The sequence below is a fragment of the Salvelinus namaycush genome, chromosome 15 (genome assembly GCF_016432855.1).
Source record: "Salvelinus namaycush isolate Seneca chromosome 15, SaNama_1.0, whole genome shotgun sequence".
Classification (NCBI taxonomy): Eukaryota; Metazoa; Chordata; class Actinopteri; order Salmoniformes; family Salmonidae; genus Salvelinus; species Salvelinus namaycush.
In genome coordinates, this window is record NC_052321.1 from 31,471,186 (window position 1) to 31,485,866 (window position 14,681).

General features: G+C 40.7%; 2 protein-coding genes across 2 annotated transcripts in view; one reads left to right on the forward strand and one right to left on the reverse strand.

Annotated features, from left to right (window-relative positions):
* Positions 1 to 8,419, forward strand: part of tecpr2 (tectonin beta-propeller repeat containing 2) — a 31,237-nt gene extending 22,818 nt beyond the window's left edge. Inside the window, exons 17-20 of the mRNA XM_039009743.1 lie at positions 5,190 to 5,338; positions 6,442 to 6,583; positions 6,815 to 6,964; positions 7,478 to 8,419. Coding sequence (XP_038865671.1) covers positions 5,190 to 5,338; positions 6,442 to 6,583; positions 6,815 to 6,964; positions 7,478 to 7,629 — 593 coding nt within the window. The 3' untranslated portion in view covers positions 7,630 to 8,419. The remainder of the gene's footprint in view (positions 1 to 5,189; positions 5,339 to 6,441; positions 6,584 to 6,814; positions 6,965 to 7,477) is intronic.
* A 1,582-nt stretch (positions 8,420 to 10,001) lies between these two features.
* On the reverse strand, positions 10,002 to 11,709 carry ankrd9 (ankyrin repeat domain 9). Its single transcript, XM_039009744.1, has one exon. It carries the CDS (start codon positions 11,156 to 11,158, stop codon positions 10,286 to 10,288), a length of 873 nt encoding a protein of 290 aa, XP_038865672.1. The 5' UTR covers positions 11,159 to 11,709; the 3' UTR covers positions 10,002 to 10,285.
* Positions 11,710 to 14,681: the final 2,972 nt, after the last annotated feature.

Sequence of the window (14,681 nt, forward strand, 5' to 3'; positions counted from 1 at the left end):
ATGTATTTCAGAAGAACAGAATATGAATTGGCCTACTGTGGGCCAATGTTATCTGGCTATGCGCCGTGCCATAGGCTGTAGGCTTGTTTATTTAGCTGACAAAATAATACCATATAGTCCTGTGGTATTATTTTATATGATCTTATAGTAAAAATAATATAATTGGACTTAGCCACTGCATATCCTTTCTATTTTACTCAGCTATGTTGAGTGTAAAAGTGAACATTTTGAAACAGGTCCTATACACTAGATTTTGAGTTATTTGGGAACTTTAGTTGTGAATGATACAAACCTTAGAATGTCTTAGAAATCAAGACATACAGTATATGGGCTGCATGGTGCGACTATAGGCTATCTATTGATGATTTGAGAAAGTAGCAAAAAAAAGCTTGCGCTCTGTTCCTTGCCTCAGGCTGTTCTCTCATCAAGTGATAATATTTTCACCCATCACACTATATTCAATTTAATCTTGTCTTAACTAATATGAAAATAGGCAGGAAGAGGGGAGAAAAAGACGTCATCTGTATGCACTCAAATAGCGAATGGAGGCCTCGCGCTTTTCCACGTGTCCGTTTTGTAGGCTACTTCGGGTTTATATCAGAGCACGCGCTTAATATGAGCAGCTGAGAAATAAATATAACAACACTTATTTCACTCCAAGCATCAACCACTGCTTGATGAGCATACTCTCGCTGACCCAACAGGTGATATTCCGCCCAAACTCTGTATGCCATGGGCTGTCCCAGCTACCCAGTGTTTAATTTGGGAAACCAAGTGAAATCTGTTCCGGAACATCAATAGTGACATGTTTTCGCAAAACAAATCATATTTCACTAAACTGTTGACAGCCCGTCTGCGCGCTCGAAAAATGAATAAAGGAGAGAGAGGAGATGGAAACGCATAGTGGTGAGATATTCTGTATAGCTAAATGTAATGAGTAACCCAATTAATTGTGAAAATATAAAACAATCACTATTACTAGGCTATTCAAATACAAATGCACTGATTGTAAGCTAACTGTAAGCCACCCTGCACAATCAATGAACCAACAGCATCAGCTAGGGCTATGCGTTCTCTCCCAGACTCATGGATAGACATTTTGGAGCGTAGCTTAAGGTAACCAGTACATTCTGTATGCATTATAATACTGTCCACACTCAAAGGCCATTACTCACATTTGTTTAATTTTGGAGTATAGGCTAGACCAATTATGTACCAAAGACATATCCGTTTTATTTTATGTTTTTCTACCATGCGTAATATGCCGTAGGCTATGTATTGAATTACGGCACAATCATAATTTGAATTCTTTATATATATTTTTTCGGGTCTGGGCTCATAAGCTTATGCATATGCATAAGCTTTAATATGCTTATGGGAGTTTTGAATGAATCATCACCTTAGAAAGCGATGTCCATTTCGTTGTGTTAGTCTTTTAAACAAAGACTAACTACACTGTTTCAACCTGCTGTTGAAGTTCTTTCTTCAAATTGATCATCACAGTGAGGTGAGTTTTAAAAGTAAGGTAGGCCTTCTGTTTTGATGATAAGTATTTGATGTGATTATGTAAGCCAATGTCAATTGTCTGTATGAACACGTATCTTCTCCACTTTCATGTGAGCATCAGTTGCTGCTTGAAGGCATAGTACACTAGTAATGTGTGCTCGTGTCTTACTGCTTGCCCTGTGACCATCTTTGGTCCTAGAGTAGGCCTAAATAGGGCTTTTAGTGTATTTGTCCTGACCTGGTGACCTTGCCAGGAAAATCGTTTGGCTCATAGATCACCTGATATAAAGTACCAGTCAAAAGTTTGGACACACCTACTCATTCAAGGGTTTTTCTTTATTTTTACTATTTTCTACATCGTAAAATAATAGTGAAGACATCAAAACTATGAAATAACACATATGGAATCATGTAGTAACCAAAAAAGTGTTAAATAAATCAAAATATATTTTAGATTTGAGATTCTTCAAAGTAGCCACCCTTTGCCTTGATGACAGCTTTGCACACTCTTGGCATTCTCTCAGCCATATTCATGAGCTAATCACCAGGAATATATTTCAATTAACAGGTGTGCCTTGTTGAAAGTTGTGGAATTTCTTTCGTTCTTAATGCGTTTGAGCCAATCAGTTGTGTTGTGACAAGGTAGGGGTGGTATACAGAAGATAGCCCTATTTGGTAAAAGACCAAGTCTATATTATAGCAAGAACAGCTCAAATAAGCAAATAGAAACGACAGTCCATAATTACTTTAAAAGATGAAGTTCAGACAATCCAGAAAATGTCAAAAACTTTGAATGTTTCTTCAAGGGCAGTCGCAAAAACCATCAAGCGTTATGTTGAAACTGGCTCTCATGAGGACCACCACAAGAAAGGAAGACCCAGAGTTACCTCTGCTGCAGAGGATAAGTTCATTAGAGTTACCAGCCTCAGAAATTGCAGCTCAAATAAATGCAGACACATATCAACATCAACTGTTCAGAGGAGACTGCATGAATCAGGCCTTCATGGTCAAATTGCTGCAAAGAAACCACTACTAAAGGACACCAATAAGAAGAAGTGACTTGCTTGAAACACGAGCAATGGACATTAGACCAGTGGAAATCTGTCCTTTGGTCTGATGAATCCAAATTAGATTTTTTTTGTTCCAACCGCCGTGTCTTTGTGAGATGCAGAGTAGGCGAACGGATGATCTCTGCATGTGTGATTACCACCATGAAGGAGGAGGTGTGATGGTGTGGGGGGTGCTTTGCTGGTGACACTGTCTGTGATCTATTTAGAATTCAAGGCACAATTAACCAGCATGGCTACCACAGCATTCTGTTTGCGCTTAGTGGGACTATTATTTGTTTTTCAACAGGACAATGATCCAACACACCTCCAGGCTGTGTAAGGGCTTTTTGACCAAGAAGGAGAGTGATGGAGTGCTGCATCAGATGACCTGGCCTCGACAATCACCCGACCTCAACCCAATTGAGATGGTTTGGGATGAGTTGGACCGCAGAGTGAAGGAAAAGCAGCCAACAAGAGCTCAGCATATGTGGGAAGTCCTTCAAGACTGTTGGGAAAGCATTCCTCATGAAGCTGGTTGAGCGAATGCCAAGAGTGTGGAAAGCTGTCATCAAGGGAAAGGGTGGCTACTTTTACCACCAGAGGATTCCCCAGTGAGGTCAGAGGTGAAAGGGTGATGTCAAAGGGTTAAAACAGTATATCCAATGTCTCTGAACACCAAGGCATGTTGGCTGTAGTACCATATACACTATTCAGAAAAATAAATACAAATACTTGTTTAGGCTAGACATGGCTGTAGACCCCTATGGCGTCTATGGGCTCCACACCCAAGTCTCAGACAACATTTTAGGACTAGGCTAATCTTTTCTTAGAATGTATCTTGACCAGAAACTCCAGGAATAATCTTGAATTGCAACCGATCCCTTTAGCGATCCCTATAGATTATAGGTTATTTATATAGAGGTCCGGGTTTTCATTTTCTAGGGATAGGTGGAATTCATCAAGTCGATATGTTCCAGATTTTTACCTTGTCAGCTTGGGAATTCGATCCAGCAACCTTTCGGTGACTGGCCCAGTGCTCCTACCCGCCAGGCTACAATGACAGCCACCTTATCAACAGTAGGGAGGTTTTACTGTCCCTGACCCTGTCTCTCCCCACACAAAGTTTGTTACAGAATGTCAATAGCTTAATCTAATAGTGATAATGTGATGAATGCAGAGAGCAATGATTTTGGAAGGGTTGACCATTAAAGGGACGCTCCCAAGCTTTTGTATAATTTCAGCCAGTAGTTTTAAAAGTAGTGCTCACGAGCAAAAAACAGTTCCTGGAAAATGTTGCACAATTGTGTACTACGCCATCCATTTCGTATAATATGTTACACCCTGCAACAAAAAAGCATCCAATTTGTACAATCTGTTACGAAATTGTAAGTACTTAAGATCCCAGACTGCATCTTTAACCGTTTGGCAAGAAAATACTAAGTAATACGCTATGTTTTAGTGTGTCGGTCCTCATATTTCATAAAAGTATTCACGTCATTCAGTCGGAAACCTCTTCTAAAGACTGAAATAAGTATTTGTTTTTAAGTGATGAAGCCTTTGAAAACACAGTAAGTGTTGTAATGTTTCACATGAAATAATAACTTGTCTTTTTTGCCTTATTGGCTTACAACCCCTTGGCCTTCATTCATTTGTTAAACAGAAGCTCAGAGAACTCTTTGCATCATCAACATTTTTATTTTATTTTCATTTAACCTTTTATTTAAACATGCCATCTCCTGTTCTGGGCGATGTGCTTTTCCTTATCTGGCTTAGATTAAAGGGACTGTCATCACATAAATGCAATCATGGGATAGAGGAGCGTCAAGGTTAGCAGGACAAACCAGTTCACTTTATCAACACCTTGCCCTGATGTGTCTGTGAGGACATCCAGGCATTTAAATTTATCCTCTCCCGGTGGTCGTTGTCCATCCGTATTCTCTGTCCTGATATCACATGCCCTGTGGTTTAGTTTGGGAAAGGTATAACACACCAAGCTTCTACAGTGTCAGTTTTTTACGCACGCACGAGACCAAGCATACGTCACTCACTGAACATTTGAAGTGGACGTATATGTATGCAGTCTTTATTAGAATAGAATAGATTGACTTAGTTTTTCCCTGAGCGAACTTGCCATTGTGTCATTTGGATTAGATAATAAACACAACAGCACAAGAAACAGATGACAGATATACAAATAATACAAAGTCATTAACATAAAGTCAAGAATATTGCGGGCGAATGTGATTACTTTATTTGGAGGTCATTGTTTGTTTAGAGGTCAGCCAGCCCAATAGTCAGATTATATAACGTGTGAGATTACTGTGACATAATAGTGTTTTGTCACATGGGCCTCTAGTGTGCTGTGTTATATTGTGCCGCACAAAGCAATATCCATGGCTGTGGTTTCTGTTTTTCTTACTAAACAATAGTAAGAGAACGTCGTACATACATATACTCCCAGTTAAAATTTGCCTATTATCAAAGTCTGTTACAATATTATGTAAAAGATCTCTGCTATTATTAGGACTATATGTCTGAACCAATGTTCCTGCACAATCGTTTCTTCAGTGTCATGAAGAAAGACTTCACAGAAGCTGAAAAACTGACATTGGTTTGGTTTGCTTTGTCTTGCAGGTCAGGTAAGGCTGATCAGCATATCATGTGGCAGTCAGAATGTGTGGGCGTGTGATGGCTATGGGATGGTCTATTTCCGCGTGGGCACGCAACCCCTCAACCCCAGCATGATGCTTCCTGCCTGGATCTGCATTGAACCACCAGAGCAGGTAAATCCACACAGTGCATCTGCTTAGATTATGAATACCATTTGATTGATACAGTGATAGTTGCTTATATGTTGGGAGTCCAAAATTATTGACACCCTTGATAAAGATGAGCAAAATGACTGTGTAAAATAAGGAATTAAAATACTGAGCTATATTGTATGCTCCAAAAATTGGGAAATTATATTATTTCATACTAATACAATTGCTAAGAGAAAGATATATATATTTTTGACAAGTAATACTTTTTTTTCTCAACGGTAGGGGTTATAATTATTGGACACCCCTGTTTTCAATACCTCACCTTGCGAGGATAACGGCACTGAGCTTTTTCTAAAATGTTTTATGAGTTGGAGAACACTTTGGGAGGGATCTTAGACCATTCCTCCATACAGAATCTTTCCAGATCCTTGATGTCCTTCGTCTGCACTTATGGACTACCCTCTTCAATTCAAACCACAGGTTTTCAATGGGTTTCATTTCTGGAGACTGAGATGGACATTGCAAAATGTTGGTTTTGTGGCCATTTAACCATTTCATTGTGGATTTTGATGTGTGCTTGGGTTATTGTCTTGCTGGAAGATCCACTTGCAGCCAAGTTTTAGCCTCCTGGCAGAGGCAACCAAGTTTTTGGCTAAAATGTCCTGGTACTGGGTAAAGTTCATGATGCCGTTGACCATAACTAGGGCCCCAGGACCAGTGGAAGCAAAATAGCCCCATAACATCAAAGATCCACCCCCATATTTTACAGTAGGCATGGGTCTCTTTTCTGCTTATGTATTCTCATTTCGACGCCAAACACACCACTGGTGTGTGACCAAACAGCTATATTAACATGTCATCTGACCATAGCACTGGTTCGAATCCAAGTGCCAAAGCCATTTAGCAAACTCCAGACGTTCACATGTGTTGGATGACATAAAATAAAGCTCTTTGGCCACACACACCAGTGGTGCATTTGGAGTCAAAATGAGAATGTATGAGGGGAAAAAACCCATACCTACTGTAAAATATGGTGGTGGATCTCAGTTATGGGGCTATTTTGCCTCCGCTGGTCCTGGGGCCCTTGTTCAGCCCATTATATTCATGGTTTCCTGCTCCATCAGCCAGTAGGAGTGCACTTGATAAGGATCCACACCAGTCCCAACGACCGCATGCTGTGGGCTATGGACAACAGAGGGAACGTACATGTCCGCACAGGAATCACAGACGAGATGCCTGTCGGCACAGACTGGGAACACATTCCAGGTAAATGACCTGACAATTGACCGTCAGTCAGACACCCAATGATATAACACCTTTTGTTCCCTATCCCTACACCTGTCATCCATTTTCGATTTTTACCCAGTGCGTCATTGTGTCTTTGTTTAAGTTAGACAACCACGTTTCCATAAGCGGAAGATCAGACACCCATTCATAAAACCTTCGTCCAAAGACGAGACAATCAACTTCAGTGTTCTATATCCAATGTGTTCCCAGGCCTTCAGGCCAGTCAGCTGGTGCTGAGTGTGAAGACAGTTTGGGTGCGTTGCCCCAACGGGGAGGTGGCGAGGCGCTACGGTATCACTGACAAGAACCCAGCAGGGGACTACTGGAAGAAGATACCAGGCCTGCTCAACTGGCTAACAGGTGAGTGATGAGATGGAGACTAAGAGAGAGAGAGTGTTCCAGTTGTGGAACAACACATTTCAAGTTTTAATGTCAAATGCACAAGTACAGTGAAATGCCTTTCTTGCTAGCTCTAACCCCAACAATACAATAATCAATACCAAGGTAGAACAAGATATACAAATAAAAAAATAAGAAGAACATGATACAGTAAGAACACAACTGTGTTCTAGTACAGTAGCAACAACAAAGTGATGGCTTCCGCTCATTCCCACATATCTTGGCCCACAATTCAAGCATGTTTTGTACACAGGTCAGGGGCTTACTGTAGCTTAGAGTTAATACACTCTCAGGCATTGTTAATGTTTGGCTTGCTGTTCCTTTGTGCATTTTTGAGATCGACTCCACAGCCAGAATCACTGATCTACAAATCACCTTGCGTCCCAAATAAGTCCTCATTAAGTTATCAAGATTAGCGATTCTGCGCCTTGCTTTGCTCAATCTGACCCCTCCAACCCGCTGATTGTCCCACAGTGACACCCATGGACGAACTGTGGGCTGTGAGTTTGTCTGGAGGTCTGAGTCACCGGCTCACCAAGACCATGGTGCACACCGTTGTCAAGTGCCACGTCAACACAGGCTCCCTGAGCGGAGAGGACCTGGAGGAGGAGTGGGAGGTCATCTAAAGAACACAGAATTTGCATTGTATTCCCTATATAGTGTACTACTTTTGACTAGGAACCACAGGGCGCATAGGGCTCTGGTCAAAAGAAGTGCACAATGTAGGGAATAGGGTGCCATTTGCCATGTCTCTTCCCAACCGAAACAACCACTTATTATTCTCTTTCACTACTGAAATGGGCTGCATTTCATTTATTAGCCTGTACTTTACTTACGGTGTATTTTTTATGTTAACCTCCTATGTACATAATATCTAAGATTTTATGGCAACTGCTATATGGTTATGAATCAGAACTGAGTGCACAATGGCTCTGTAGACAGACAGGACGGGATGATTTTGTGTTACCAAGGGAATGGGGTGTGTCGCCCAGCCCTCCTTATGCTGTTTTCAAGCATTATTAAGTGTCCGACCAGTGTTTACGTTTAACCTAACCCAACCAATACCTATTGAATTTGAATGAAGTAATTTATTGATATATTAGTTATTTTATTATTTATTTTTATCTGATGACATTGTAGGAAGGCGATTTTGTTATGTTTATTCATTTTAGTTAGTCTGCACTTTAGTTGTAAGTGAGAAGGTAACCCTACTCAAGTACACAGCACTAGTCTAGACTTGCTGCCCTGAGACAGTTTATTTTTGTTTTCTTAGGAAACACCCTCACCCAAAGGAACTTACTGTAGCTCTGGTGTTGTTTTTTACACATTGATCAATTCCGTTGAATACTGTATTTACCACAGCACACTCAAGAGCCTTCCAATAGGGTACCTTCGATTAAAGACTTCAAACTGTTAGACCTTTAGTCCAGTTTATCCATTGTCACCCAACTCAATGCCACAGGAGGTAGATAGGGCCATGGTCTGTGAAATTATATTTGTATATTGTTTTAAAGGGAACTACGACGGTAGTAGGAAGGAGATCCATTATTTATTTTTACTGTATATAATAACACAGGTGTAACATGTGAATGTAAGTACTTGAATGGAGAAATTGATTACGTTAGTCACCTTGCAAGGGTACCTTAAGTTCATCTCTGTAGGTGCTTACTCTGCACAGATTGATTGATGCTTCCTTTTTTACTGTGGAATGCTGTGTGCTCACTAAGGAAGGGATATTACTTTGCAGGATTTTGAGCTGGGAGATTTCTAACGTGTATTTTGTATAACTACCAGAAAGGGAAACTAACCAATTAATTTATCCAGTCTTAGTACAGCTACTGTATAAATATGGTAATCATGCATTTAATGGTTGACAGATACTTTAATCAAACGTATTAACAACAGCTAAACAGCTTTGGAAATATAACTCAATCACTGACTAGTACATCTCATAGCTTTGTGAATAAGTTGGTTGTGTTTGTGAAAAGCTATTAGTGTGGCTTAACTAGTACTGTAGTACAATGCTGAATTATCTAGCTATAATATTAACATAATGAAACAAGGGTTACACATTGACATTAGGCATACTACATGGTATCATAATGCTGCTTCTGAATACTGTACTCTACATCAGTGCTACTTAGTCATTAGGGGCTTGCCAGTTCAATTCACTTTGACAAAGAGTGCATCCCAAATGGCAACCTATTATTCCCTATGTAGTGCACTACTTTATTGTTTCAACAGTGGGGGATCCTTAATAAAAAGTAGTAAATACCTTTGACCAGAGCCCGCACCCTGGTCAGAAGTAGTGCACTTTGTAGGGGAATAGGGTGCCATTTGAGATGTAAAGAAAATCAGATGGGTCGTCAAATGACCAATGTTTTGGAATATACTGAACAAGTTGAAGTACTGTAGCCCCTCTGTGCGTCTTTCATGGGATGCACAGTACTGTAAGTCCACTGTATGAATCCATGCCTCTCCTCAGTATGACTTCCTTAATAAAGATGTTTACAGTTATTGACTCTACGTGATGATACTGTATGACCACCATAAAGCAGCGTTTCTCAACTCTATAGGACTGCACATTTTTTGCTCTAGCCCAGCACTAACACAGTGCTGAGCTGGAACAAAAATGTGGGAGCCCGGGACTGGAGTTGAGAATGTTCTCCTTCTGACCACGAGCCAAGCATTTGTCAGAGAAAACAAAACCATGAATGTGTGTAAAGAGCTCATTCAAACCATTGTGCCATTTTATGGGTGGGTGATACCATGATGTAAAACATATGTTCATGCTGACATATAGTTTTGGACCTATTCTATAGTTTATTCTGTAGTTCTGTAACTGCATTGTTGTTCCATTGCCTGTGTAGTAACTGTGTAATTACTGTAGTAGTAACATTGTATTAACATGTTCTCTGCACCCCTTCAGCCCACAACCTCCAGATAATGGCCCTATAGGTGAAGCACATTATAGATAAAAGAAAACAACAGGTTAATATATTTTATAGACAATAATTGTATTTTATTTACACATTGCAACATTAACACTATTAAATTCACTCTTTCGTGTCAAATATGACAAGTCAACATTTATTCTAAAGTGCATTGTTTTTAAACATCAAAATGTAAAGAACATTATGAGTTGCTATTTACAAAGCCACATGCTGCATTTAATTCACTTTTATTGACACTGTTGTCAAAGTGTTCACACCATAGCCAAAAATAAATATTTGATTCCAGAAGTCAGTACAGTAGTTTTATCTGAGAGGTCTGAGAGAATGTTTAACTGGCATACTGGTGTAGCCTGAAGTCCAGTGGTTTCAGAAAGTCTGGCAGAGGGTCCAGCTGTTCAACAGGTATGGACTGGGTCATCTTCTGCATAGCCTGAACAAAGAGAGAGGGGGGAGATAGTCCTGATAGCCACTGGAACGCCTGCTCTCCAATAAGACCATGCCACAGCCCTGGATTCTTCTCCAACTTTCCCTTCATTTGAAAATTGAATTTTGGCATGAAGAGAATGAGATAACCAAGGCAGACGTGCTTCCGGCGCATGTCAGGCTCACCCCGGCGTATCTGATGTAAGAGGCAGTCCAAGGGGGTGTTCCCATCTCGATCTGTGACATAAGGACATGCACCGTGTCCTAGTAACAGAATCAAACACTCAGGGCGAACCAGTAAGCACGCCAGATGCAATGCGCCTTTGCCTCCCTCCATGTGAAAACATCCACGACTGTTAAAGTAGCTCACGCGCTCGCTATCGGAGAAGTCTTTCAGAGAGTCCAGAATCATTTTCAGGATAGTAATACGGTTATAGCGGACAGCTACTGTGAGATGCGGTGTTGCAGATGCTTGGCAGCAGCAGAAGCTTCGACTGGGCATCTCCAGTGCGCCGACAGAGTATCTGTTGAGCAGGTATCTGGCGTATTGTTGATGATCGTGCACAAGTGCATACAGAAAAGCCTCGGATGGAGTAAAAGCGCACGCCCGCCCGTCATCTTCCCAGTGAAACACCTCCATTGTCCGCATGTCCTCGAGTACCCATACTGGTAGCAGGTCCCGCACTGCTTGGTAGAAGGCAAAGGAGGTTCTTTGGCACTGTTTCTCGGATTTATAATCCGCCCGGTTGTCAAACACACCCGCTAGATCGTAAGGCATGGTCACTTTGTTCTGCAGATACGTTTAATTTCGGAATATACCTTTTTTTTTGCTAGGTATAAGCACCTCTGTGCCAGGTCTGTTTACATCAAGCCTGGATGTCAACAGAAGTGATTTTTTTAGAAGACAAAAATAATCAATAGCTGAATTTAGAAAAGTTGCATGACACACTGGAAAATGTGTTTCAAAATAAGAAATAAAAGCCGATAGCAATCGAAAACGTTTAGAGCTCTTCGGTCTCGCTGCTCTCTGAGTCTGTGTTCAGTAGCAAGGACCCTGCCTGAGTCTGTTCAGTACCGCTATTCTTGACTTGCTTCAAACCCCTTTTCGAACTCCATCGGCAGTTTATATATCCTTGCTGGTGGCGAACGGTAGTGGAACTCCCTTCACGACTGCCCTCGTTGGTCGCTGACTGCGTCAACAAATATCCCCATTGGCTGATGACGACTTCAAGGTGAGATTAAATGTGACGTCAGTACAAGTGCTCTAACTTTTCCATATTTGTTGTGTGCCATGTGAGCGATTTGTTTGGGAGCCGCGCTATCGCCCCCCTATCGAGTGTCCCCACTGCATACAGTACATTCAGAACAGTCCGGTGTAGAGGATGTATGTTGGGTTGTGGGTCGCCAGTGCATGTTATATAATTGCGCGTCTGGTGCAACGTGCTGCTACCAACACTCCCCACTGTTAAATTCTGACAGACATATCTGTTTTACGCATTATAACTGTTTCTCGTTTGGGTCGTGATGTCTCATCAGGATTAGGCTAAGTCTATCAAGTGTAAAATCTATTTTAAGGATAGAATAAAAACGTATATTTACACCACATTACAATGGTCAGGCAACTATAGGCATTTGAATGGCTGTGACATATGCATTGCAAAAACACTAACTTTAACATTAAAATTAACCTCAAATTATGAAACAGCTTGTGAGTTCATGCAAAGTCAAATGTAAGCTATTGGTTTTAGTAGCTTCAGTATAGGGCAGACCATAGGCGGCTTTTAGATACTCGACCACGCCATCTGTTTGGTGAATACGTGTCATTACATGTCATGCATAACCTTGAATTGACGAAGTAGCCTATCTTCATCTTCACCACTCATTTTCAAACTTACAGCAAACAGTATGTCCCCACATTATGATCTAATCTGATGTATTGAAATTATTTCTTATGAGCCATGAAGAAGTGGAAATGCAGTGTGAAATGGATATAGAAGTGTGAATAAAATGTAAAATGGTTAGGAATCTGCTAATTAAAAATGTCTAGTTAGGAAAGACAGACTGGTATCAATAAAACATTTTGGGGAAAGTGACATCCTGGTATGGAGTTGCATGGTTTTATACATATCCTCATTGAGCATGGTTGTGAGTAATAGCAATTGAGAGAAGCATGATCCAGCTGCAGGTGGCACTCTCATGTCCCAGTGACTATGATGCAAACAGACACAGTGATGTTTCACAGTCTTAAACCCCAACCCTAACCCTGCATTATGGCCTGGGTAATCTGTGTAGCCTATGTCATGAGAAATTGATGATTACAAAAGATAATATTTAGATTTAGTGTATATCAACATGACGTGAGCATGCCTGCTGCAGCTAGATAGGTAGGGTGGGACTATACTGTATAAAATAGGCCACTTTACAGTTCAAAAGAAGCATGATGGATGAGTCTTTTTGATTAAATGAATGTTAAGTGGAGAATGAAATCCAACACAATCTGTAACAACCACATCTCTGTGGGAACAACAATGGAAAAAGGAATAATAATTTTCTATCTTATTCATGTATCTGCACAGATAGAGTGCCTTCCAGATGTATTTTGCCAGTGTAGTAAAAAGACCAGATACATTAACACCAGGCAATAGTAGCCTATAGAAAGTATTCCCAATGCCTATGGGAGGACCCCCATTTAGCAAGAAATGAGTCTAGCTCAAGTGCAGTTTTTTGGGGGTATGATCTTTGCGCCTCTGTAAGCTTCTCACTCATCATTATTCACGATTCATTCATGATTATCCCTAATCATGGTAGCATCCACATTTAATGTAGAGGTGTTCAGAAACATCTTCTATTCCTATTTCCAATAAAAGTAACTCAAATGACACAATACATTATTCACCATTCAGTTCCAATTGGTCAAAACAAACCGAAACACAACCAAAACAAACTGCAAATGCATCCAGAAAGTTTGTAGAGTCACAAGCTTGATTTAATCATTGTGTGCTAGGCATATGGAACCAAATAATACACTTTTGACTACTTTAATACAACCTCAGGAGGCTGAATAAATGTGGCGTGTCACCTAAAACCCTCACAAACTTTTACAGATGCACAATTGAGAGCATCTTGTCAGGCTGTATCACCACCTGGTATGGCAACTGCACCGCCCACAACTGCAGGGTAGTCTACCGGTGGCAAACTACCTGCCCTCCAGGACACCTACAGAACCAGATGTCACAGAAGGCCAAAAAGATCATCAAGGACAACAACCAGGAGCTGCTGCCTGTTCACCCCGCTGCAATCCAGAAGGCGAGGTCAGTACAGGTGGATCGAAGCTGGGACCGAGAGACTGAAAAACAGCTCCTATTTCAAGGCCATCAGACTGTTTGCCATCACTAACACAGAGGCTGCTGCATATGTAACAGTATAACTTTAGTACGTCCCCTCGCCCCGACCTCGGGCGCGAACCAGGGACCCTCTGCACACATCAACAACTGACACCCACGAAGCGTCGTTACCCATCGCTCCACAAAAGCCGCGGCCCTTGCAGAGCAAGGGGCAACACTACATCTAGGTTTCAGAGCAAGTGACGTAACTGATTGAAACGCTACTAGCGCGTACCCGCTAACTAGCTAGCCATTTCACATCCGTTACACATACATACAGACCTGAAATCATTGGCCACTCTAACAAATGGATCACTAGTCACTTTATTAATGCCACTTTAATTATGATGTTTACATATCTTGCATTACTCATCCCATATGTAAATACTGCTTTTATACCATCTGTTGCATCTTGCCTATGCCGCTCAGTCATTGCTCTTCCATATATTTATATGTACATACGTACTTATTCCATCCCTTTACTTAGATTTGTGTGTATTAGGTAGTTGTTGTGGAATTGTTAGATTACTTGTTGATATTGCTGCACTGTCAGAACTAGTAGCACAAGCATTTCGCTACACTTGCAATAACATCTGCTAACCATGTGTATTTGACCAATAAAATTAGTTTTGATTTATAAGTGAATTTGTCCAAATAGGGGGGACTAGCAGTGGTGGAAAAAGTATTCAATCGTCATACTTGAGTAAAAGTAAAGATACCTTAATAGAAAATGACTTAAGTAAAAGTCACCCAGTAAAATACTACTTGAGTAAAAGTATTTGGTTTTAAATATACATAAGTATCAAAAGTAAATGGAATTGCTAAAATGTACTTAAGTATTAAAAAGTAAAAGTATAAATCATTTCAAGTTCCTTATATTAAGCAAAACAGATGGCACAATTTTCTTGTTTTTTTTAT

Excerpts from the sequence above, each read along its gene's own strand:
- ankrd9 (XM_039009744.1), bottom strand. The coding sequence starts at position 11,158 with ATGCCTTACGATCTAGCGGGTGTGTTTGACAACCGGGCGGATTATAAA.